The following is a 27,527-nucleotide window of genomic DNA, read 5'->3' as shown; positions in this document are numbered from 1 at the left end:
AATCAGAGTTGTTCAATGATACTTGCGTAATTAGACAAAATGGCAGATTCCATTAAGCTAACGTGGTCCTACGACAAAGTGGCAGAGTTGATAACTTTGTGGGAGGCGAAGTGTACGATATGTCCCTGTCTGAGTACAGGGACAGAACGAAGAAGGAGGCCGTGAAGGTTTCGATGGCGGCGAAGCTCGGCGTCACCGGTAATTGACCGGGGAAAATTGACAAACAATACACGCGTACTGTAGGCCTAAATTAAGCACTTGTACAAAAATACAAGTCGCTTCGCTACAAGTCGACACGATCCCGTTTTATTTGTACTAGTGGTGTTCCGATTAATCGAGTTCGTCGATCATTACTCCTTTGGGCTGCCGAGTTGATTAATCGAGTAGAAAATCGGACGACCGAATACAACTCGAACTTTTTTTTTAAACTTTTTTTCAGAATATTACATAAACAGTTTGTAAGTACATACGATTACCTATACACATACCACTTCGTGGTACATAGACTTGTGAACATTAGTCTTGCTATTAGGGATCATATAATATCAAGAGCGTACATAAAGAAGTAGGAACTCGCCGTCAAAAAATCGCGTGATGTGTCCACTCGACTCGCGCGATATTATCGGGCGATAAAGTCGATCGGGCCCTTAATCAGAATAAGCCCCGCCTTCTGAATGGGGCGTCACCGGCGTTTTCCGACCGACTTTTCGTAAATAATAAAATGCCCGACCGATGCATTTCGCATCGAAGTGGAAAATTTTCGACATTTCCACTCGCTGTCGGAAGTGAACGAGTGCGTCATTCATTGAAGGGAGACATTTTCTTTGGGGTTCCGAAAAACACAATTTCACTTGACAATTTTATGGGCCATTTCAATTGGAAACTGTGCATAATGAACCCCCAACAAGCCCTTTGACTGACTAGTCAAGAAATTCAGAGGTCTGTATATTGCTCTTATTTACCCGCCAATAGTTCTTATTTAGAACAAAGTATTCATTCTTATCTTCTAAAACTACAGACCATCCGCTGACCGCTGTGGAGACGTGCGCCGGGCCTAGAATTTGGCGCACGTCTCCACTGCGGACAGCGCTTTATACTTGAACATCCCCGCAGTCGCGTGCGCATATCCCGCGGAAGTACGCGTCTCATCCGCGTGCAGCGCTCAGGATCAACAGCAAAGCTGTGCCACGCAATCTTGTAGCATGTCTCTCTGGATATGACAAGTTTAATCGATGTTAAGTATATTTCATTTTCGTAATTTGTATAATAGATGACTAAATGTGCTATCGTGTAATTTAATGTTAATAAAAATGTAATGTATGTATTCCAAGAGAACTCTGAAGCTGTATGGATCGTACAATTTTGTTGACGAATAATCGAGTATACAGTAATATAAATAAAAGGAATATACGTGGTGAAAAAAGTCGGTGTATAATGGTGTATAATGTTTTTCATGACTATTCACGGATGTTACCCTAACAACTTCATCATCAGTAACGCACTGTATCGTTTATAATAGTCAACACGGAAATGTTGGCGCATTTGTTATGCAGAAAACTTTGACCCCGATATAGGTGCCACGTATTGCCATAACATTTGCAATATTATTGCATCGATCATTGCATACGTGCATACGTATTGCAATAAGTTTAATACAGTGTAAAACACTGTATAGAAGCTACAAGTATATCAAGCAATGTGCGTAATATCTACATAAAAATGTATAATTAAATAATTGCAATTATTCTTTAGTGTAGTTGGCAAGTTACCATATGCCAATACTTCTGTATGCTGATACGTGACGATAAGCAATATCTGCTACACATACACGAATAAGGTGTTGATATAATCAGCAACACGAGACGGAAGGTGCGCGGAGAAGATAGTTGAATAAACAGTACTATGGACCTGCAATGATTTTCTTTAATAGGCCCCCTACTGCATACGCCAATACACCCCTTCGCCGTGTGCAATTCTCCGTTTAAGTCGGGTGGTCTCGATAATTAGCTGAGGCGAAATTATGTGCGAATGAAAAGCTACCATTAGAATCGCCGATTTCATCCTTGTATATAGTATTATACAGGTATATATAGGATATTATTCTCCACGGTTTTCCACTGGTGTGTACCACGCGCATAGACAAGCGTAGGTGCAAACACATAGACGTAAACTTACCTATGCAGTTGCACCAATTCCGTGCCAGCGCGCACTAAGTTAGCTGGGTTGCCATTACGTGACGAAATCACAACATTGTGATGAATGACACGATAAAGAAGATGAAACGGGATCGAACAGGACGGATAGAGGATAATGCTCGGGTGAGATTTGAGGACGCAGATGCAGTGATCGTCGGCGCGTCCCTCGGAGACGAACTGGATGAGTCTACGAAACGAAAGTTGCAATTAAAAATTATCAGGAACCTCTTAATCTCCTGCTTCGCGTTTCTGCTGCTCTTCACTGCGTATTCCGCCGTGCAGAATCTGCAGAGTAGCTTGAATGCAGAGGGGGGACTTGGTACGGCATCGCTCAGTGTGATCTACGCTGGATTGATTCTGTCATGCATGTTCGTCCCAGCGCCTCTCATAGACATGATCGGCTGTAAGTGGACCATATGTGCATCGATGCTGTGCTACACGACTTACATGGTGGCGAACTTCTACGCTCAGTGGTGGACGTTATTACCGACTGCCTTCATACTGGGATTAGGAGGAGCCCCGCTCTGGTCGGCAAAATGCACCTATGTTACACAGATTGCTTCCGACTACGCGGACCTCACGAACCAAAGCCGCGAAGCTGTCATCACGAAATTCTTCGGCATATTCTTCATGTTTTTCCAATCTGGTCAGATCTGGGGCAACCTGATTTCGGCGAGCGTTTTCAAAACGGACGACGTCGGCGACGACGGAGACGTTGACGAAGAGGCAATAGCCGACTGCGGTATTCACTTTTGTCCAGATCACGTCTTGAACAACACGAACCTAGAAAGGCCGCCCGACAATCAAGTGTATTTGCTCTTCGGAATTTACACTGGGTGTGCACTGGCCGCCGTCGTTGTTGTCGCAATTTTCTTCGATCAACTGCAGCAGGACGTCGCCAGGATAGGCAGCAATGGTCGCGGATTTAAGTTAGACTTTAGTTTAGCGCTGGAAACCTTCAAGCACCTGAGGCACGTCGATCAGTTGCTGCTGATTCCGTTAACAGTGTACAGCGGGCTCGAGCAAGCGTTCATAGCGGCCGAGTTCACCAAGGTACGTTATTATTACCTCCGCCAAGGGGTTGGCAGGAGGTTATGTTTTCACCGGCGAGTGTTTGTTTGTTGGTTTGTGGGTTTGTGTACAGCTTAACTGAAAAAGTTATGGACGGATTGTCATAAAATTTTCAGGATGGGTCAGAAATCGCCTAACTTAGAATTGATGAGATTTTGGTGGTAATCCGGATCCAATTAATTAATTAAATTTTCAGGATAGGTCAGAAATGGGGTAACTTAGAATTCATTACATTTTCGTGGTGATCCGGATCCAATTAATAACATTTTTCACAGTGAGAGATTCAGCTGCCTTGGAAAAATATCGGTCCTGATTCCTCATTTTACCAATAATAAGGTGTCCTAGCTCCCCTACATCCCAATACATTGCAAACTCGACGTGTGTTATTCTGTAGAAACTATAGGTTTAAAATATGAGCGTAGAGTCATGCGTAATTTGATGTGAAACATGTCAATGCCGATGTCTGCCTTAAATAATTAAAATTACTCAGTCATCCTAACTTCCATGTAACAGTAACATGGACGCTTACTTTATAAGATACTACTTGCCCTAGCTTCCTGACATCCGGGCACACTCAAACAAAATAATGTATAAGCTAATATGCCGTTGGTCGGCGCTAGTCTCGCGCACGAATAGTAGTGCATAATGTAAAAAGAGAGATATATATATATATATATGTTATTATTTTGTATAAAAAACTATGAGTTTAAAATAGAGAGCGCAGAGCCAGGCGTCGACTGCTATGAAAACTAACAATGCTATTGTATCACTTTAACCCCGACCATCTTAGAGCATGGCATAGATTATAGAGCCAGTTGTATGCGCGCGTATGTCAAATATCTGCTAATATGCTAACATATTCTTGAAATTATATGTTCAATACGGAGAAAGGATACTTGATAATAATTTAATGTAGAACAGGTCTATTCTAATACCTTCTATTACTAATACTAGGGTGTCCTAGCTACCCGACTACTTCCGCTCAAACGCGAATAAAATGGTTTATCCCTTTCTTTGTCGTTGGTCGCCGCTAGCGTCGCGCATAAATCGCGGGATATGATGCAAAACGCTATATACATAATGCCAGAAGTAGATAATAGGGTTCCCTATTATCTACTCCTGATAATGCCTATATACATTCAAAATAGTGGACATAGAGCCACACGTTACATGATAGAAAAAACGGGCTCTCGAGTAGCTTAACGCGAAAAAGAAAAGGCTTCGTGCATAACTAGTTTAAAATAAAGCAAATCAATGTCGAAATTTGACATTATAACAACAGAAACCGCACAGTCATGAATGCGTAATTTCATATAATAAATGACAATCCGAATATCTCACTGTAATCGTATTCCGTATTCAGCGAAAACAAGATGAGGAACCGAGGAAAAGCATTTTCGAATGCCTTCCAAATGGTACATTGATTCAGGCCATATCTTACTATAATCATCTACGCTTACAGCACGAAGTGATTGGAGCTCATGGTGGGATTCCAGATGTGTTTTCCCCATCGATCAATCTGCATATACATAGATTCTGAGAGAAAAGCATGCGTCTGTGATTTTACAGTCTAGATCATTGTTTTCATTAAATGTCTCTATATTAAATAAGAGCAATAATGTTCCCGTTGGCAATAGGCGACTGCGTCGCTTGTAGGCTGGCAGCGCCATATTGCTCTGTTGTCGCTAGTGGTCTTCAGTCTTGTCAATTTATTCAACGGTAGATTAATATTTTGTTCACTGTCTGTTTGCCTATGTTTTTGCAGGCCTATATCACTTGCTCATGGGGAATCCACATGGTGGGATACATCATGATCGTCTACGGAGCAACAAATTCGTTATGGTCAGTATGTGGCGGACAGCTGGCTAAATTCACCGGACGTATTCCTATGTTCATAATGGGAATGCTGGTACATGCGGCGGCGATCACCGCTATGTTCCTATGGCAACCGACTCCGGACGAGCAGGCCGTGTATTACATCATTGTTATTGCATGGGGGATAGGAGATGCTGTGTGGCAAACCCAGATAAACTGTACGTGATGCTTTGTTGTAATAATTTTCGCCAATTTTTGCCAAACCCTTCTAACGCATCCTGCTTGTAATCGTTTTTCCTGTCCAATCTGCCCATCAAAGCATACATTGACAATATTCAAAGTGGTTATGATAGTATTGATTAATAAATGAGCATCATATAACAAACTTATAAAATTATATATATATAATATATATATATATATATATATATATGTATTCTAATAGGCTAATGTTAGATTATATGAAAAAATAAGCTTTATTTAACTATGGACATAAGCTATGGAAATGTAAATATTTTGGTTTGTTGTGTCATGTTTACACCTGTTTAAAACTGATTTGCCGTGAACGCATTTTTACAGCAATCTATGGTTATTTGTTCGCGGAGCATAAGGCCGCGTTTTCAAACTACCGCCTTTGGGAAAGTCTCGGATTTGTAGTTGCCTTTTCCTGGGAGCCACTCCTATGTACGGCACCGAAGCTGTGGATCACACTGGGATGTCTCATATTGGGAATGATCCTCTATGCCATCGTCGAAATTAGAAACAGGTACAGATATCGTTCGTCGGCAAACCATTATTGTCGTATGAACGTAATATCATTAGGACTAATTGACATCTCCCGACATTATGTGGTCGAGCCGTATGAATCACATATATATATATATATATATATATATACACGTATATATAGGCCTATATATATATATATATATAAATATATATAATACGATTCATACGACACACTGTACCAAAGCTAGAGCAACTCGCGTGATTGGCTAATGGGTCTGAGGCTGCTGTGATACCATGTAGCTGCAGATGCATCGTAGTATTGTGTTATAGAAACCACGCCCCAGTCGCCGCTGTCCAACCGGATGTCACGGAAGATATGACACCGGATGTGATGGCGAAGAAGCTTCAGAATCGTCGGAACACTCCCTGGTATTCCGGAGCCGGCGCGGTGACGGAAATCGAAGATGACGATGAAGAGGCGTACGAGTCCAACCAGGAAAACTGCACGGTTCCATGGTCTTACTACTATGAGTCCGAATATGCATTCTGGTATGACATAAAATTCCGGCGAATTTACGCTAAAATTTTGCGTCGATTTTCAAACAACAAGGGTCAGGAATTCAGGGATTGAACCATGAGAAGGCCGAGGGATAGCGATTCTTTCCAGTAGATTATAGTTGTTGGGCCTACTATGCATATGTTGACACCCTCGCTCAAGCCCTCGAATGACTGAATAACAATTATTAGAGTTGAACTTTCACATAGAATAACAGTGGTTGTCTTATTTTACCTAAATTTTGAAGAAATCGTATAATATATTGCTAAAAGATGACGACAGATATTATATATCTAGAACATTCCCGTTTGTTGTAAGTGAAGAGCGTATCGCCGTTAGGGTCTAACCTCGAATCGCCGGGTTAGCTTTAGCTTTAACGCCCTAAAGCGTTAGGGTCTAATCGCCGTTAGCTTCTAGCCTTAACACTAGTTCCTATTATGTCACAGGACGGATGGCGAGCAACCGTCAGAGGGCAGCAGTAAGCTGAGTGACGAGTCGCCGCCTCGACAGACAAATCAACCGCTACCACCGAGTGCTAATGATGAGCATTATGGTACTGGTGGAGATAACCCTGCGTTCAAACGCGATAATGGTGAAAACAATGTAGTGACGAAAATGTGAACTAATTTTACACGAAAATACTCGCCAATTAAGACGACAATATAAGAGTTTTAACTTCATTGTCTAAAGTCGCTAGTTATAGGAGTGGAATACGAAGAAAAGCGGCTGTAATTTTGGCATGGCCTATTAAAGCACCAAAGCTCTATATAGAAACCAGAGGATGCAGGAGAAATACCAGTGTAACTGTGCTGCACATACTGTACTGGCATAAGCTTCATTTCAAATTGAAGTACATCGTACACTTTAGTAAAGAAAACGCCATTTTTCGAGTAAATTTATTGCGACATACTCTCTTAAATAGAATATCATTACTCAGTCAATAGGATGGACTTCTATCAAAACGTATACGCACAATCTTATGTAGGTCTACGTCAATCATCTGTAGTATCGCACTACGATGTCAGACAATTGTACAGACTACAAATTCTGCACAGCTGACACATTTTATGTCATATCTTCAGGAGTCTATCAATTTTATCAAAGTCTAATCAAATCTATTGATAGACTCCTGATATCTTATTAAGTCATACGGTATGACTTACAGGTCATGTGATCCTATGCTAATCAGTTAGAGTGACGCGCCGCAGCATATTTGAGGCAGTTCAATGGTAAAGCGAGAAATTAAGCAAATGTTTCTATGCGCAATTATTAAATAATTTATCACTTTTCAACGAATTATGCCACAGTTACTTGATGAGAAGAATAGGGATATATGCCAAGATTCCCACTATATAGTATTTCTCAAATTTTATGTTCGTCTATGACTTCTGTAGCTTGTCGTGATGCGGCGCATTGTATATAATAAAGACCTATCACACTGATTCACTATATATATATATATCAGGAGTTAATGAAGACAAATGATGATGATGATGTTTGTCTTCATTAACTCCTGATATATATATATATATATATATATATATATATATATATATATATTATATATATTCATATATATATAATATATATATATATTATATATAGTCTCTGATATAAAGCTCTGCAGCGTACATAATGGACAAGCATGTTCATTAGCGTTCTGTCAGTTGAAATGCACCTATGTATAATTAAGACACGATATAATACATGTAATGTACACAAATACTACTTATAATAAATTATGTCCCAATAATTGTTTTCGTATTCAATGTGCTCGATAGCAACTGAGCAATAACTCATGTAGATAATAAATTAAACGAAATTAGCACTATTGTCCAAGCTTGCTTTACGCTTTCAAAATATCAAAGTGGTAGAAAAGTTAAAATTTGTTAAGGAATTCGCTGGATAAGGACTGCTAAATAAGATAATCCATAGAAATATACTGAGTAAATTTACATCTTGAACAGATGCACTCATATACATATATATACATATAAAACTCACACACGGTCTTACCCTTCCCTCCCCCCATCCGGAAATACATCACGCATTCCTTCACATGCATCTCCACAAACCTCGTCTACGAAATCTCCTGTCGCAAATGCCCCGCGGCCAGATACATAGGCGAGACACAGCGTAAACTCAAAGATCGCATAGTTGAACACCTCCGTGACATTACCAAACGAGACATGAGCAGACCCGTCAGTGCTCATTTTACACGCGACAACCACACCGCAGCGGATTTTCAGTGCAGGGGCCTTGAAAAAATATTCTCGGACCCCCCCGAACATCCACGCATACGGCAAGATCCGCAACAGAAAGAAAAGAGAAGCCTATTGGATCCACAATCTAAACACCATCCAACCATACGGACTCAACCTACGGGTCGAAATACCGGGATGGATAGAAGACTATCACAGTAACCCTGCCAACATGGAATCAACGTGAGGCTATCCCTAGCCAGACGACCCCAGGGTAGCGAGCATTTCGATTCACTTTTTAAACACACTTATATATATATATATATATATATATATATATATATATATATATATATATAATATATATATATCAAGAGCAGTGGCGTAGCAGCAATTGGAAAACAGGGGGGGCCAAGGCGAGGGAGCGAAGCGACCGAGGGGGTAGGGTGTGGGAGGGTATCCCCCCTCCACGGTAGGGAGATTTTTAAAAATTCGTGCATAAAAATGGCATTTTGCACACTAAAATTCAGTATTAGGGGTAACTTATATGAGAAGTGGCATATGCTAATCCCTTATAACCCCCTCCCTCGCTTTTATTTTTTTCCACTCCGATCGCGATCAACCTGGGACGATGGCCCCTGGCTGTGGCGCCGGAAGGCTCTGAGGTTACACACGACCAGTTGGTGGACCCTTAGCTAGACAAGTGAAAATGGTGTACGAAGCCAGTGTTTTTCAGGGAGGGAAGAAAAGAGTTAAGCGACCAAAGACAGCGATGAAGCAATTTCTCAACGGGGAGGGGTGTTTCCCCTCCCACAGTAGGGTAATTTTTGAAAATATGTGCATCAAAATGGCATTTTTGCGCATTTCATTTTCATTATTAGGTGTAGGTAATAGTGGTATAGACCAATCCCATTCAGGGCCCTTCTCTCTTAATTTTTGTACTCTCCGATCAAGAGGGGGTCATGGCCTCCTTGTGCCCCCCCCTTAGCTACGCCTATGTCCTCATTCAAGCACTGACGGAATATTGGAATTAGTTTGATTTGTGTTGTTAGCAGTACCATGCATGATTGCATTTATCGTCATAAACTGTTTCAAGTTCCTCATATAAAAGTTAAAAGTTAAATTATTTTTTGAAAAAGTAGAGGCATATTGAATAAAATCGAAATAAAGATCTACGGGAAAAACAGGTAGATGTGTTGGAACTGCACTGAATAAACATGCAATTTATTTAAATTACAAAAGATTTACATCGTTTAGAATACAATAGCGTTAAAGATCACATTTAACATTTTTGTTCGTTATAAAAATGTTTTTGCTTTCCTCTGATGAAGAACTAAAAACCATATTTGAAAATTTGATTTCAAATAAAAACAAAGGTAGCTGCAAAATAGCCGCTCTATTAAAATAAAAAGGAAATTTACCATGAAAAGAATTGTTTTTGCCTCCCCTGATAGAGAACAGTTACTTAAAATAGTGTTGAAATCGGATTTGAAATAAAAACCGAGGTGGATGCCAAAATGGCCGTCTATAAGTTCGAATATATCAAAGTTATTCACAAAGCATTTCCATTTCTTTTCTTCTGTCAATAAGAGTTCAGAACCATAAAATTCAATCAAAGCCAACTTGCAACAACACAAATTTGAGCAAAGAAGAATTATCTCCTTTCTTTTAGTCATGTTTTTGTTTGCTGCAGAAATCTCAAAATCCAAAGTCAAGTTTTCCGTCGATTTGAGGATTTCGTTGACATTAATGTCATTCACTAACTCCTGTTCAACGAAAAGGAGAATGAGAGCAGAGAATGGTGGCTGGGTCATTGTAGAACGAAGTTTAGACTTGACAATGCTCATTTTAGAGAATGTTCGTTCAGCAGATGCAGAAGTAACAGGAATTATGGCCAGTCCTGTGAAGACGCGTGAGAGGCAAGGAAAAAACTTTTGTTTTGTTTTGTTTGCCAATCAACAGGGGGGGGCATGGCCCCCTTGTGCCCCCCTTAGCTACGCCAGTGCATGTCTGATTGTATAACGTACATTGTATAACAATCGTGGGTGCCCATGTGTAAGAATTGTGGTAACACTGTATAAGAATCGTGATAACATTGTATAACAATGACGTGATAACATTGTATAACAATCATGGTAACATTGTATAAGGACCAGTACACACGCGTACACAAACTTCTAGAGAGGAAAACACGACTCGAGGAAGGAGTTATGCAACCGTAAATCCAACCATAATCATTGCTCCGCACCGTCGTCTTAAATCCCACTCGCTGATCCGCATCCGCATCCCCAACATCCTTCTCTTCTCCCTGTTCTCCTCTCCGTTGCCGCCGCCAACAAGAAACAGCAGAACAAACAACAAAAAACAACAAACAATAACAACTACGATGACGACGATAGGCACATCCCGGGGCNCCGACAGGTATTTCAACGTTGAATCAACGTCGGTATTTCAACGTTGAATCAACGTTGAGATATCAACGTCGGTATATCAACGTTGATTATATTTTCACATCCGACAGGTAATCCAACGTTAATTCAACGTTGATTCAACGTTGAAACAACGTTGAAATGCCAGCTGGGATAGCTACGAAACCTAGTTAAAACGTTTAATTTCAACACAGGAAAATAGCATCATTCAAAACGGGTCAAACGATTCGATTACAATTAGCATTGTGGCCTTTGACCCCGACACCTTTAATGATCGAATTAGAGGAGAAATTCAGCACACAAAATTGCTTTAGATTTCACACACCCTAAGAGCGACAAATGTGATATTATATATACGTTTAACGTGTTGCCATCAATAAATTCACCGAATAATTATATACTTCTACAAATAATAAACATATCATAATATGTAACAGCAAACAATCGCAGTCAGCATCAGAAAGACAGAAGCACAGACGTACCCTACTCCCTCACACGTATTCTAATTGCTAGTCATTACCACGTTGGTTTATGCCCAGTTGGTCTACACCCATTTCGCCTACTCCTCATTCGTCTACACTAAAAATCCACCCCATTCCCATTTTGTCTACCATCACTTTGTCGCTAAATACAGTAATGATTTATAAATGTTATATATGGTTTTGATTAGCATACATGTACTAGACGGAGTGGCATCCACACTAATTTCTCCTGGCATTTGTTGTAATATCAATACTACGACGAAATGGCACTATTACCCATTCTGATAGTAGGCGAAATGGGAGTAGGACAACATGGATGTTACCATCACGTTGCTCGTGCAACCGCGGTTTCCTATCGTATCACGCAAACTTTGGAGGACGAATTTGGAATTAATAAATTTAAATACATGCAGTCTTCAAATTGACCGCGTTTCTTATTGTAAACCTGTTACCTCATTTTCTGCGTGGTGTTCCTATATCAGTGGCGAGAAAGGGCAACGATTTTGCAATTCTCAGTGACAAAAAAAAACATAGAAATAGGTTTTAATGTGTGGAGACTGTCAACGGTTCAGGAGAGCTGTATCAGATCTGTTCTCACATCTCTGCTGACATTATTAATGTTAATCCTCGCGTCAAGATGGCGTGCAATGTCAATAGCAACCCCGCTTTTTCGTATGCTACCATTTTGGTGAGTAAAATGGTACCTTTACACACGTGATCATGACTCATTATTATATACACAGTGGCTACGCGGCCGGTCATCCATTACAAAGCTCAGCACAGATTCCCAAATCCACGTCACGATTAGGCCACGCCGCTTTCAAATCGTTTGATTTTACTTGGATTTTACTATTTGACTTTCGAAAAGTTTACTAAAAAACAAAATTTTTTTTAGATAAAATACCTAAAGGTAAGTAATATTATGGTAAAACTTATTGTTTATTTTTTTTTACTGAAAAAATATAGTTGAGTTCACATAATGAATATAACATTCACATTCACATGAATATAATAAATATGAATATAACATTCATATAATGAATATAACATTCACATGAATGTAACATTCCTAATGAATATATGAATAATGACCGGACGCGTAGCCTGGGAGCTGGGCGTCCGGTAACCGGAGGCGTAGCCACGTACGCAAACTAAACGGTAATGAAAAATGCAATGTTCTAAAGGGGTTTATCTAACGCTAGGATTCGGTAAATTGCAATTTTGATGGATAGTAATCCAAATTCGATATCCGAATTCGAGATGTCGCCAGTCACTGTACGCATATTTCAAATGTTGACGCTTGTTCTTGATATTTTTTCGGTATGAGCATAGCTTTTCATTATTCGGCGACAAAGGTTGTCTGACACTGTTTCAATGGAACATCAATATTTTTTAGAACGTAGTGCACCTGTTAGCAGTATGTGCCCATGAACACATATCAGATATCTGAATAAACGTAATGGCATATGATAAAGAGCAATGTTTAATGTAAAATGTGTAAGCAGAGAAGCAGAATATAACAGTGTGTTTCTTATATCTTCGTCGAAAAAGTAGATTTTTTGCCCCAAACGATGATGATTATTGTCTCAGTGCACGTATATAGTTTTCGTCTTTGTCCCCCTAACCGCTGGTTAAAATATTAAGTCATTATCTCGGAGACAGGGATCACGTAGCTTGGCCAAGACTATGGTAGTACAAGTCATGAAGGAGAACCGAGTTGAAGATGACAGTCATCATTTACAAAGTAGGGGAGACCGGGGACAATTGTAACACTTTTTTCCAAATCTGACATAACAACTTTATTATAGTTAAATACTTACTTTTTTAAAATTTAAAATTAAAGATGCATATCTTGGCTTGAAATATGACTAGGTTTGGGTTAAGTAAAACGAGTTATTTTGAAGCCGTTATCATTTCAAAACTGGAAGTCAAGTGTTACAATTGCCCCACAACACGGGGCAATTGTAACACACCAATGGGGCAATTGTAACACACCAATGGGGCAATTGTAACACACAATTGTACCAACAAATCATATCCCTCGGAAATATTTTTTATATTTTTTATAAAGGTGACACGTTGGACAGATATTCAACAATTAAACAGCAATTTATAGAACCCCAATAAAACAATTTTAATCAAAACTATGAGGAATGCTTGACTCATTTACATATGAGTAAAATATATAAATAGGCTACTTATTACCTTGTGAACAAAACATATTCACAGATCCATTAATTCAAAGTTATGTAGTTCCCATGTCTGAGCTTATAGATAGGCTACTTTTTTTCTTTATAAACAAAACACATTTTGTAAAACACATACTTTTCATACATGCCAAGGGGCAATTGTAACACGTTGTTACATTTGCCCCCGAGGAGACGGCCATAATTTGGGGGCTGTTTTTGTATCTTAGCATTAGTATTCGTCAATGAAACCTTTACCAAATACAGGCCTAAAAACCTATTTTTTATGATATACAAATGACAGTGATAGCTCAAGTACATATTTGTCCAGAAAAAAAACATTAGGTAATTCGAGATTTTACTTACCTGCTAAAAAAACGATGTTTTGGCTGTCAAATGTTTCTCGATGCGTAAACCTGCCTACCCTCAGGAGAGCATGTGGGGGCATGCAAATGGGCATTGCGCTGTGAAGAGCGTATACATATAGCACGTTTCTACTATGGAATGAGCGGGCCTCTGTTACATTTGCCCCGTGTTACAATTGTCCCCGGTCTCCCCTATAGACAGAGGGAGCGAAAGAAAGAGGGGGAATGTAGCAGAAAAGAGGGTAAGAAAGAAATGGGCATGATATGAGCGACGGTGAAACTGCTTGTCACAGCCTTAAACTAGAAACGAGCAGTTGTCGCCAACTACATGTATCCCCCGTGATCTAGTATGAATGGAATATCCTCTGTAAGGCACGTAGAAGGAGGTAAAGTTAAATAAGTCACAAAGACAAAGGTTTGTTAAGACAACTGGTGTGCCTCAGATGTGCAAGTATATGGAATCGGGGTGTTACCCTAGGAGGCCAAGAGGAAATGTAAGTCGACGCGTGCAACCGTCAAACTAAGGTCAAGGCAGTGGTGGTTTGGTAGCGAGAGAAACTTCTCCCCAAGATGTGTAAGCATACCCAGTTGGTCGCGCTAGGTCAATTAGGGGCTCGAGTTAGAGACGCGAAGAGAAATATGATCAAGGTGAAGGTAAAGCGTGAAATAAAAGTCACAGTGATCTGGTGGGCAGTTTTTACCCGATCTCGGATCATTCTTCAAATTTGGCATAAAAGCTGCGTTATGGTAAAGCAAGTTTTTGCCGTGGGCGGAGTCAGCGTTGTCATGCGTAACAACATTTTGTGAAAATATTAATAGAACCTGTAACTTGGTCTGTTTTTTTCTTACCGATTGTATGGAATATGGCACACAGGGCCGATAAACATGTCCTATATATATATATATATATATATATATATATATATATATATAATTGATGGACAATCATACATTTAATATTAAATTTAAATACAAATTTTAATATAAATTTAAATATAAATTTTAATAGAAAATTATAAATTCATAACAATCGGTAAAAAGTGCAAGAAGTTACAGGTTCTAGAATATTTTGACAAAAAATGTTGTTACCATGGGCAACGATGACTCCGCCCACACCAAAAACGATAGGCGTCTTCGCTTACGATAACGCACCTTCATGCGAAATTTGAAGATGGTCCGCAGAAGAACTGCAGCCGTAGAGCGTTTCACAAGGAAATCTCTGCGGCGCGCGGCGCAACCCGGCAGATTGGGGCGATATTGATATGACTACTAGGCACTTAATATGACTACTAGGGGCACTTAAAAAAAAACCCTAACCCTAAAAAAAAAAAATTTAATTCAATTAAAGTGCCTAGTAGTCGCACCTTTCTGCCTTCTGCGGGCGGCGTCGGCGGCGGCGGCGCGACGATGCCAAACCCATAGTATCCCCACGAACTCGTTCGGCGCGGAACAATAAATCATAGATACTACCCCTTGGGGTAGTATCAAGGGGTAGTATCTATAAATAAATCAACGATTTAGATTGTCATATGGCATCGTCTTGCTATAGCATAGATATTCTTTATTAGAATTGATATATATCAGGAGTAGATAATAGGGAATAGGGATTCCCTATTATCTACTCCTGATATATATGTATATATCTGAACTGATGGTATTCCAGGTGTGTCCCTCGGCTTTGATTTCGGCTTCGACCGACCTCCTCCATGTAGTTTTCGGACAGCCCCTTCCCCGGACACCCTGGGACACACCTAGCTAGCTGGGACACCATCAGACAACTCGCCCAACGCCGAGTCAGATGGCGAGGATTCATCAGTGGCCTATATGCTCCACCCAGGAGCCACGGACGTGACTGACTGACTGACTGACTGACTGACTAACTCACTGACTGATATATCCGAACTAATTTATTCTCGCGAATATGTTTGGGTACAGAGTATGGCATATATAATAGGCCGTGGCTACGCGAATGGTTACCGGTTACGCGTCTTGTCATATATTATTTCTTATGTGAACCCAACTATATTTTTTCAGTAAAAAAAACAATAAACAATAAGTTTTTACCATAATATTACTTACCTTTAGGTATTTTATCAAAAAAATGTGTTTTTGTAACTTTCGAAGCAATAGTAAATCCAGTAAAATCAACGATTTGAAAGCGGCGTGCCCTAATCGTGACGTGGATTTGGGAATCTGTGTTGAGCTTTGTAATGGATGACCGGACGTGTAGCCACTGTGATTAAATAAAGGAAATAGTGGTTGATATTCCGCAATTCCATTGTTTTAAGGGTCATTAGTTGCACGAATTTAATGGTCGTAATTCGCAAATGAGCTGGCATATTCCGTATGAGCGAATTTACTAAATCTTACTATTTGAGGGTATTACTCTATACAGCCACCTATAGTGATTATCTTTATCTTCATAAGTTTTGTCACGTTACATTCTGAGTGTGTATTACTAAACTAATCTAAAATATATATAGACCATGTATATATATCTATGACGAAACCTAGCGCGATCTAAGTGATCACACGCGGTTTTCCCTATTCGTTGAATATGTATGTGCAAGGTATATTTTGAAGTACGAGGTCCAAAAATGCACGAAATTCGACGATAAACACGACTGAGCAGATTCAACGACAGGACATTCGGTATAACTAACAATTTATCACTCACGTATCTGTGAGACATAGAGATTTGCACAGAGGGAAGTTGTTTACAGCGGGCTTCGCCCTTGAGGAACACAAACATGAACCCCCCCCCACCTTTATCTACCGCATACATGGATAACAAATATCCGAAAAATAACTGGTCGTGTGTAATAGGAAGATTAAATGTACTCGTAGTGCATCAGTAAAATTACGCAAAAACATTAAAAAAAACATGAAAAAGTATAAACGAAATGCAAATAGTCATAGGTAATTGTGCAAGCCTTGGTTTATTAAATTCAAAACAAATTTACAAGAAATCTCCATTAAATGCGTTTTGCCGCCATCACAGTTCAGTGTTTTAGCCCGTTCGATAGTACGAAGGCATGAATATATAGCCACACTGTATTACATAGCTATATAAAGCACTGAGTTATAGTTATATATATATATATTATATATATAACATTAACCCATACAGCTGTATAAAAGCAATGAATTATATAGTTAAATATAAAACACCTGATTATATATAGCTATATATAAGGTACGGACTTATATGGCTATATATATAGTGCTGAATTAGATAACTTTATATAAAGCTATAACATATCGCACGGAAATACTCAAACTATTGGAGAAATACATCAATGATTCTGCGCTACACATGTCAACGACCACCAGTCGGAACCAGGTACAGACCAATACCATAATTATCTCGGGTAAATATAGCAAAAATATAAAAAATATAAATCTAACGAAATGCTCATGCACGAACGCGAACCAATAATTTAAGAAACCCAATTTAAAATGTCAAAGAAATACAATTTAGTATAGTAATTGTACTAAACTTTGTTCAACCGTAAAGATTTTAACTATCAACGTTAAACTTCAGCTGGTTAAAAAGCGGCCAACGCAAGCGTTGACAACGAGTAGGCTTTTAATTTTAGGCTTCCTAATAATCGTAAAATTATCACCTAAAATCTATATTTAGTTTATAATTTGGCCAAGTGAGAGTTTAGGCCAGAACAAGACACGGGCATTTCGTTACTGACTCACACAGTCGCGCTACTGCGTGCAGAAGCAAAGCCCTAACTTTACCTATAGCTTTCATTCTTGAATTTCCTGCTAACACCCGCTTTTAGATAGCCCTGTGTCAGAAATATCAAAAACAGTTATGTATTCGTGAGACTATGGGCATTTTAGACTCACGATAGAAGACAATTATAACTATTTCCAACGGCGGGCCCCTGGGTGCTCACCCCACAATACCCGATCTCGCCTACGAAGCACAGATTTTACGTTTACAATTTATCAGCGCCACTTCACACAAAGGTGCGAGCTACTCCTTTCGCGGCAACGCGTATTCCTGATGGCACATCACCACAGCAACAGTCGAGTGGCTAGCTGCGTCTGGTGCGTCGGGTTTGGCAGCATACACCGTATTTCGCGGTTTATAATACACAACAGATACAATAGACGCACCGGCCCTACATTTAGAATTTGAAAAGTAGAAAAGGCTGACTGAATAACAGCCCTCTCTAATACAAGGTACATGCGCACTATAAATAAGGATGCACCTTTGTTTTTTCCTTGTTTATGTTCCCAGTTTTTCATGAGCCCTTCTCAGTATTAGCATTATAACACACTTAGTCTGACATATACTCCGTCTATTCTGCTGAGGTTTACAATATACCATACAGCAGGTAAAGACATCTTAGCTAAATATAGTAGTGAAGCGTTTTGTGACCTCATGCAAAATTACGCAACAGTATTCTGAGATTATACCTTCCTGCTTACTATTTACGATATGCACACGATATGCTGAAACTGCTGAGCACCTATTTTCAGCTAAAAATAATGCCGGCTACATCGAACTAGAATGTGAATTAAAAGACTTTCGATCTTTCAGAAAATTGCGTTCTATAAGCGGCGAAATAGGGTACAATACTGTACATATTGTACATATTGTATAAATATGTTACGGCTATGCTCACAGAAGTCATTATAATGTTCGACCTGTGATTGCAGTGATTGGTTGAGCCATGTAAAAAAACTCGTGGGTGAATACTGCCACATAAGCTGCGAAATACCGTATACTTTTTATATGAAAGGTACCTTGCAACTCTTCATGCAATTTGCTGAAGATTGCCGCGTACACTTACATTCATTAGAAGCGACGTGCTGCCCATCACATTTTACTGAGCAGCTTAATTATCAACACGACTGCCGACTGATTCTCTCCTTCAGTATCACTATGAATATATAGGTATTCTTATAGGTATCCTCATATGGTAAGCACATAATAAATTGAGCATATGTTAGCTAGCGATGTGCTCATGCACTTACGCATGCCCTCATCGACCCGAATTTTTCCTTCCCGTACATCATTTGACACCGCAGTGAAGAGAGAATGACTTGCTGCACTGCCGTCTCTTGCGTGCCATCTTAGAAATATTCGAAATTCGAAAATCCGGACCACCACCGTTGTGGCAGAGATCAGCACGTGATGTATGTTTCCACTTTAGCTATTACATTTGTCGTATTTTAGATTTACATGATTGTAAATCGTCATTGAGTCGATTTCTCTACAAAACGGACAGTGTTGCGTACATTTACACACGTTGGGACCATCTGCGAAATAAATGAACTTTGCATTTTGCACACATTTTTCATTTTCCTCTCCATTTTATGCGGAATTGTTTCACTATCACCATCTTCATTGCTGATGCCGTTCCTTCTTGGTTTTCTTCTCCAACCACTTGATAATAGAAGTGGGAACGAGAGGGGAACCTTCCCCAGCCACGCTTAGATCACAACCAGGGCCATGCCCGCGTGGCGAACCGTCCTTGTCCTCTCTTCCCTTCTCCAGCCAATGGAGGATGGAGTCAGGAACCGTCGGCGCAACCACCCGTTGCGGCGATGTCTTCCTCTGACCGCGCCGCTTGCCCATGGAGGAGGGTGAACCATTACCGGCGCACTCCGTCACCATGGCAACCTCCTCCTTCCACCTCACGTTGCGGCGCGAACCACTACCACTAGGCGGCGCCTGCGTCGGCGGGGAGGGCGAGGCAGCGCCGACACGCGCGACGCCGCTGCGACGCTGGCCGACTACGTTGTCTCGAACGAGGTCGGCTTCCGGGTTGTGACAGATGAAGCTCATGCAGGCGTGGATCTGCGCTGAGACGTAGTCCAGGATCTCATACTCATTGCTCTCCTCCTGCAGGGAACTGCACACCTGCGATGCGCGAGCAGGGAGCGATAAACACGTTAATAAATAATCGCAAAATCATACAAATATTACATGAATGAAATACTATATATAATGATATTAAACATAAGAAGAAGAAGAAAAAGAAAAAGAAGAAGAAGAAGAAAAAGAAGAAGAAGAAGAAGAAGAAGAAGAAGAAGAAAAAGAAAAAGAAGAAGAAGAAGAAAAAGAAGAAGAAGAAGAAGATTATGCCATCTGCTAATATAATATATAATCAGAATGGAATAATAACAATTGTTATTTATTCACTTTTTCTTCACTTTTCTTCACTTTAACTTTTTATTCACTCCTAAAGGAATATATATTATATAATATATAAAAACACACCTAAATTATCTATAACAATATAATATATAAAAATTATACAGTATGCAATTTATTAAATAAATACAGTAAAGAATTTGAATAATTAAAGAAGTTAAGGATTATTGTCATAACTTGCTGTTGTTGTAGTTGCATGTGCTGTTGTCAATGCAACATCTGAGTTGTTTTCGTTGCTATTGTTTTTGCAGTTATTTTGTAGTATTAGATCTTGTTATTGTTGTAGCTATTTGTGTGGATGTTTTAGAGTTCTTGTTGTTTTGGAGAGATTATCTAAAGTTATCCATATATCCAAGAGTTATGGGATAACTGTGGATTATAGCTCTGGCATAAACACGTGTTAATAGTCGTTATGAAAAGTGCAATATATATCTGTGCACCTGTTCGTAGGTGACTATGAGTTCGTAAATAGTGTGCACTGTTTCCGTTATTAGGTTTGGATACCAAGCAGAAGAATTGTTATTGTTGTTTGTTTTTAATGTTGTTGTTGTTATTGTTGTAATTTATGATATTGTTTTTCTTTTATTAGTTGTTGTTCTTGCTTTCGTAGTAGCAGTTTTTAGTACAGTTTTGAGTACTGTTGCAGTGGTTCTGTAAATTCTCGGCGTGAGAATCGCTGCGCGTACCTGTGCGTAGGAGACCATTATGATCACCATGAACATGTTCAGCAGGTAGAAGATAACGATGTAGACGAAGACAAAGTAGAAGAGCGGACCGAGGATGCGGTTGGCATCGGTGAGCGCGTAGTAGTCGCCGCCTCCCATCATCATCAGGAACAGCGTCTCCATGGTGACGACGAGGCTGCTGAAGTCGGGCATCGTCGAGCCGAAGACGAGCATGGCGAAGCTGCTGAATCCCATCATGAAGATGAGCAGGCAAGCGTTACACGAAGGAGAGAACGCCGGCGCCCGGACGACAGGACTTAGAGCCAGTAAGTACGTCTACACGGAGACACAGCCAGCGGGCCGGACGACCAGCTGTAAGCAGTAAGCACGTTAACACACAGAAGGCAGAGCAGGCGGGCCCGGGAGCGAAGCAGCCTGTAAGCCAGTAAAGTACGTTACACGAGACAAGCCCAGCGGGCCGACCGACAGCTGTAGACAATAAGCACGTTACACGAAGGCAAGCAAGCGGCCGGACCGACAGCTGTAAAGCTGTAAGTACGTACCGGAGCAGCCAGCCGGGCCCGGACCGACAGCTGTAAGCAGTAAGCCGTTACATCGAAGGCAAGCAGCGGCCCGGACGGACAGCTTGTAAGCGTAAGTACGGTTACACGGAGACCAACAAGCGGCGCGGAACAACAGCTTTTGTAACCAAGTAAGCACGTTACACGCAGAGATCAAGCAGCGGGCCGGGACCGAAGCAGCTGTAAGCAGTAAGCCCGTTACAGCCAGAGACAAGCAGAGCGGCCCGGACGACAGCCTGTAAAGCAGTTAAGCAAACGTTACATAAAACAAGCAGCGGGCCCGACGACAGCTGTAAGCAGTCAAGCACGTTTACACGAAGGCACAGCAGCAGCGGACGACAAGCGTAAAGCAAGTAAGCACGTGACCGAAGGCAAAGCAGCGCCCGGACGACAAGCCTGCTAAAGCAGTAAAGACACCGCTCTACACCGAAGGCAAGCAGCGGGCCGCGAACGACAGCTGTAACCATAAGCACGTTACAGCGAGAGCCCAAAGACAAGGCGGCCGGGACACGACAGCTTGTCAAGCAGTAAGGCAAACGTTACAACGGACGACAGGCAGTGCGGAGCACCGGACGAACAGGCTATATGTAAGACAGGTAAAGCCAGGCCCGCAGTTTATAATAAATCCAGATCCGGAGGCAAGCACGCCAGCCCGACCGACAGCCTGTACAGCCCCACCTGTACGTAAGGCACGTTACATGGAACAAGCCAGCGGCCGAACGACAGCTGTAAAGCAGTAAGCACGTTATACGATGGAGGCAAGCAGCTAAGGCCGCACGAACAGCCTGTAAAAGCCAGTAAAGGCACGTTACAGAATGAGCGTAGACAACACGCGGCCGAGGACGACAGCTTGTAAGCAAGTAGAGCCACGTTACAAATGGAGGCAAGCAGCGGAGAGCCGGACGACAGCTGTAAAGCAAAGTAGCATCGTTACACAGAGACAAGCAATAGCGACGGACGGAACCAGCCTGGTACCAGCAGTAAGCACGTTACCAGAGAACAAGCAAACGGGCCCCGGAACGAAACAGCTGTAAAGCAGTAAGCAACGGTTACACAGAGACATAACAGCGGGCCGGACGACAGCTTTGTAAAGCAGTAACGCAACGCTTACACGGAGCAAAGCAGCAAGCCGGAATGACAGCTGAAGCTAGTAAAGACGAACCCAGTGGACAGCAGAGACAGAGCAGCGGCGCCGGACGCACGCACTCTTAACCCAGTCCCAGACGTTACGAACGAAAAGGCAAGCAGCGGCCCGGACCGAGCGGCACGGGACTGGCACAGCTGTTAAGCAGTGAAGCACGTTTAGCCATGAGACAAAGCAGCGGCACGGAACCCGCAACAGCTGTAAGCACGTAAGCACGTTACACATAGAGACAAAGCGAGCGGCCGAAACAGCTGTAAAGCAAGTAAGCACGGTTTACACAGAGACAAGCAACGGGCCGGACCGACAGTTGTAAGCAAGTAAGCACGTTACACCAGAGACCAAGCCAGCGGCCGGATGACCAAGAGCTGTAAGCCCCAGTAAGCACGTTACATGGAGACAAGCAGCGGGCCGGACGACAGCTGTAAGCAGTAAGCACGTTACCCAGCCGACAAGCAGCCGGGCCGAGATTGAACAGCTGTAAGCAGTTAAGCACGTTACATAAGGAGGCAAGCAGCGGGCCCCGCGACGACAGCCTGGAAGCAGTAACAAACGTTTACACGCACGGAGACAAGCAGCGGGCCCGGACCGACAGCTGTAAAGCAGTAAGCAACGTTTATATTGGAGGCAAGCAAGCAGGCCGACGAGCAGCTGTAAGCAGTAAAGCCACGTTACACCAGAGACAAGCAGCGGGCCGGATGATCAGCTGAAGCAGTAAAGCATCGTTTAAACCGATGGAGGCACAGGCAGCGGCCCGAGTGGCCGACAGCTGGTAAGCAGTAAAGCCACGTTACACCGAAGCAAGCCAAGCGGGCCCGGACGCACAGCTGTCAAAGCAGTTATAGCACTGTTACAACGGAAAGAAACAACAGCGGAGCCCGGACGACAGCTGTAAGCACGTTAACACCGAGACAAGCAGCCGCCCGGACCGACAGCTGTAAGCAGTAAGCCCACGTTGATCAATGAGGCAAGACAGCGGGCCCCGAACGACAGCCCTGTAACAGTAAGCAAACGCTTACACCGGAGACCAACCAGCGGGCCGGACGACACTGTAAAGCAGTAAGCACGTTACCATGGAGAGCAAAGCACAAGCCGGACCGACAGCTGTATAGCAGTAAGCACGTTACACGGAGACAAGCAGACGGCGTGGCGACGACAGCTGTAAGCAAGTAACGCCACGTTAATGCGAGACAAGCAGCGGCCCCGGACGACAGCTGTAACGCAAGTAAAAGCACGTTTACACAGAGACAAGCAGCGGGCCGGACGACAGCTGTAAGCCAGTAAGCATGTTTACACGAAGGCCAAGCAGCGGGCCCGGACGACAGCTGTAAGCAGTAAGCAACGTTACACAGAGACAAGCAGCGGGCCCGGATGAACAGCTGTAAGCAGTAAGCACGTTGACACTGGAGGCAAGCAGCGGCCGGACGACAGCTGTAAGCAGTAAGCACACTTACAGCAACGAACAAGCAGACGGGCCAGGACCGACAGCGTGTACAGCCCAATAAGCACGCTTTGAACAACGAAGCAAAGCAGCGGGCCCGGACGACAAGTTTGTAAGCAAGTAAGCACAGTTACGACAGAGAAGCACAACAGCGGGCCGGCAACCGACAGCTGGTAAGCAATAAGCACGATACACAGAGACAAGCGCAGCCGGGCCGAGACGACAGCTGTAAGCAGTAGCACGTTTCACACGGACGACAAGCAGCGGCCCGGACGAACACGTAAGCAGTACAGACGTTACAATGGAGGCCAAGCAGCGGCCGGACGACAGGCTGGTAAAAGCAGTAAGCACGTTCACACCAGAGACAAGCAGCGGCCGGACGACAGCTGTAAGCCAGTAAAGACGTTACACAGAGACAAGCAGCGGGCCGAACACGAACAAGCTGTAAGCAGTTAAGTACGTTACACCTGAGACAACGCCAGCGGCCGGACGACAGAGCTGTAAAGCAGTAACACGTGTACCATTGGAAGGCAAAGCCAGGGCCGGACGAAGAGGCTGTAAGCCAGTAAGCACCGTTACACAGAAGAACCAAAGCAGCAGGCCGAGAACGACAGCTGTACAGCTGTAAGCACGTTAGATGAAGCAAGCAGCAGACCGGACGACAGCTTGTAAGTAAGTTAATACATGGAGACAAACCAGCGAGCTGGACGACAAGCTGTTAAGCATAACACGTTACACGGAGGCAAGCCAGCAGGCCCGACGAACAGCTGTAAGCAGTAAAGTACGGTTACACTGTGAGACAAGCAGCGGGCCGGACGACAGCTGTAAGACAAGTAAGACACGTTTAACATGGAGACGAAGACAAAGCCAGCCAGGCTGGAACGACTAGCTGTAAGCATAAGCACAGTAACCACGAAGGCACAGCCAAGCCGGCGGACGAGAAGCTTTGTCTAAGCTGTAAGCACGTTACGACGAAGGCAAGCAAGCAAGAGCCACCGGAACGACAGCTGTAAGTACGTTATAGCATGCAGACCAAAACAGCGGGATCGGACGACAGCTGTAAGCAGTTTAAGCGACAGTTACACGCGCCGCGGCAACACGCGGCGCGCGGACGAACCAGCTTGTAAGTAAACGTTTATACAGAGACAAACAGCGGGCTGGACGACAGCTGTAAGCAGTAAGTACGTTACATGGAGACAAAGGCAGGCAGCAACATACCTTGCTGATACGTGACAGACATGTTCTTACCTTGACGGTATGTAACAGACATTCCGTTACATTGACGGTATGTGACGTATATGCTATTACCTTGAAGGTGTGACGGATATGCTATTACCATGAAGGTATGTGACGGATATGCTATTACCTGAAGGTATGTGATGGATATGCGATTACCCTTGAAGGTATGTGACGAATATGCTATTACCTTGAAGGTATGGGACGGATATGCTATTACCTTGAAGGTATGTGGCAGACATACTCTCCCCTAATGGTATGTGACGTACATGCCATACTTGAAGGTATGCGACAGACATTCCCTTACCTTGACAATATATTATGACGAACGTGCCCCCTTACCTTGACAATATATGACGGACATGCCCTTACCTTGACAATATATGACAGACATACTCCTACCTTGACAATATATAACGAACATGCCCTTACCTTGACAGTTTGTGACGGACATGCCCTTACCTTGACGGTTTGTGACAGACATGCCCTACCTTGACAATATATGACGGACATACTCTTACCCTTGACAATATATAACGAACATGCCCCTTAACCTTGACACCAATATATGAACAGAGATGCTCCTACCTTGACAATATATGACGGACCCGCCCTTACCTTGACATATATGACAGAGATGCTCATACTTTATATTACGGCATGTGACAGACATGCCCTTACCTTGAAAATATATGACGAACATACTCTTACCTTGACAATATACGATGGACATGCTCTTACCTTGACAATATATGACAGAGATGCTCCTACCTTTACGGTATGTGACGGACATGCCCTTACCTTGTCGGTATGTGACGGACATGCCCTTACCTTGATGGTTGTGACACGGGCGGTAATAATGCTCCTACCTTTACTGTATGTGACAGACATGCCCTTACCTTGACGGTATGTGACAGACATGCCCTTACCTTGTTGGTATGTGACAGACATGCCCTTACCTTGTCGGTATGTGACAGACATGCCCTTACCTTGACGGTATGTGACGAACATGCCCTTACCTTGACAATATATGACAGATATGCCCTTACCTTGACAATATATGATGGATATGGCCTTGCCTTGACAATATATAACGGACATGGACTTACCTTGAGGGTTTGTGGGAACATGGACATGTTCTTGTTGAAGGAGAGCATCTTCCACAGCTTAAGCAGCACGAGAACGACAAGGGTCGCAAGCACATTGCCGAGCAGGAAGTCCCAGAATGCCGCCGCGTAGAAGCTCACAAAGCGCTGCTCGCCATTCTCACGATTCTCCTGTGATGTCACATAGAGAGAGAACCGGGGTGAGTTAGTGAGAGAAAGAGGGGGAGTGAGAGAGGGGGAGGGTGAGAGAGAGAGGGAGTGAGTGTGAGAGATGGGGTAAGTGAGAGGGGGGGAGTGGGAGAAGGGGGGGTAAGAGAGAGAGAAGAGGGTGAGTGTGAGAGAGGGGAGTGAGAGAAAGCGGGGTGAAAGGAGAGAGAGAGGGTGAGTGTGAGAGAGGAGTGAGAGAGAGAGAGGGGGGTGAGTGTGGGAGAGAGAGAGAATGGGGATGTGTGTGTGTGTGTGAGAGAGAGTAACACAGAAGACGAGAGAAAGGGAGAGAGAAGAGAGAGAGAAGAGATGAGAGAGAGAGAGAGAGAGAGAGAGAGAGAGAGAGAGAGAGAGAGAGAGAAGTGAGAGAGAGAGAAAAAAAGAGTGGGTGGAGTGAGAGAGAGGGGGTAATGAGAGAAGAGTGTGTGTGTGGTGTGGTGGGGGGGGGGTGAGAAGAGGGGACTTCAGGTGAGTGTTAGAAGGGGGTGAGTGTGAGAGAGTGAGGTGAGCGCGAGAGAGGAGGGGGGGGAGTTTAGAGAGAGAGAGAGAGAGAGAGAGAAAGAAAGAGCAAGGAAAGCAGAGAGAGGAAGGGAGAGAATGCAATTGATAGATAGATAGAATAAGGAAAAAAAATTTTTTTCAAATTAAATAGATAGATAAAGAGAGATGGGAAACGATGGAGGGCTGGAGAGAGGGAGGAAGGGAGTAAGAAAGAGATGGAGGGAAAGAGAGAGAGGGAGAGAAGGAGGGAGAGAGGGAGGTAGATGGGAAGGAAGGAAGTGATGGAGAGAGGAGGGAAGAGGGAGGGAAGGAGAGAGGAAGTAGTAAAAGAAAAAAGGAGCGAGGAGGGAGAGCGTATGGAGGGAGAGGAGGATGGGGAAGGAAGAAGGAGAAGAGAGAGAGGGAGGAAGGGAGGTAAAGAAAAAAGACAAAAGAGAGA

At 42.7% G+C, this 27,527-nt stretch overlaps 1 protein-coding gene across 1 annotated transcript in view; it reads right to left on the bottom strand.

Moving 5' to 3' along the window:
• Positions 1-16,957: 16,957 nt before the first annotated feature.
• Positions 16,958-27,527, bottom strand: part of LOC106821326 (polycystic kidney disease 2-like 2 protein) — a 22,487-nt gene continuing 11,917 nt past the window's right edge. Inside the window, exons 4-5 of the mRNA XM_014826083.1 lie at positions 26,384-26,551; positions 16,958-19,916 (exon numbers count right to left, since the gene is read on the bottom strand). Coding sequence (XP_014681569.1) covers positions 19,398-19,916; positions 26,384-26,551 — 687 coding nt within the window. The 3' untranslated portion in view covers positions 16,958-19,397. The remainder of the gene's footprint in view (positions 19,917-26,383; positions 26,552-27,527) is intronic.

This window comes from Priapulus caudatus, unplaced genomic scaffold, assembly GCF_000485595.1.
Source record: "Priapulus caudatus unplaced genomic scaffold, Priapulus_caudatus-5.0.1 Scaffold68, whole genome shotgun sequence".
Classification (NCBI taxonomy): Eukaryota; Metazoa; Priapulida; class Priapulimorpha; order Priapulimorphida; family Priapulidae; genus Priapulus; species Priapulus caudatus.
This window is presented reverse-complemented; position numbering and strand designations above follow the sequence as displayed.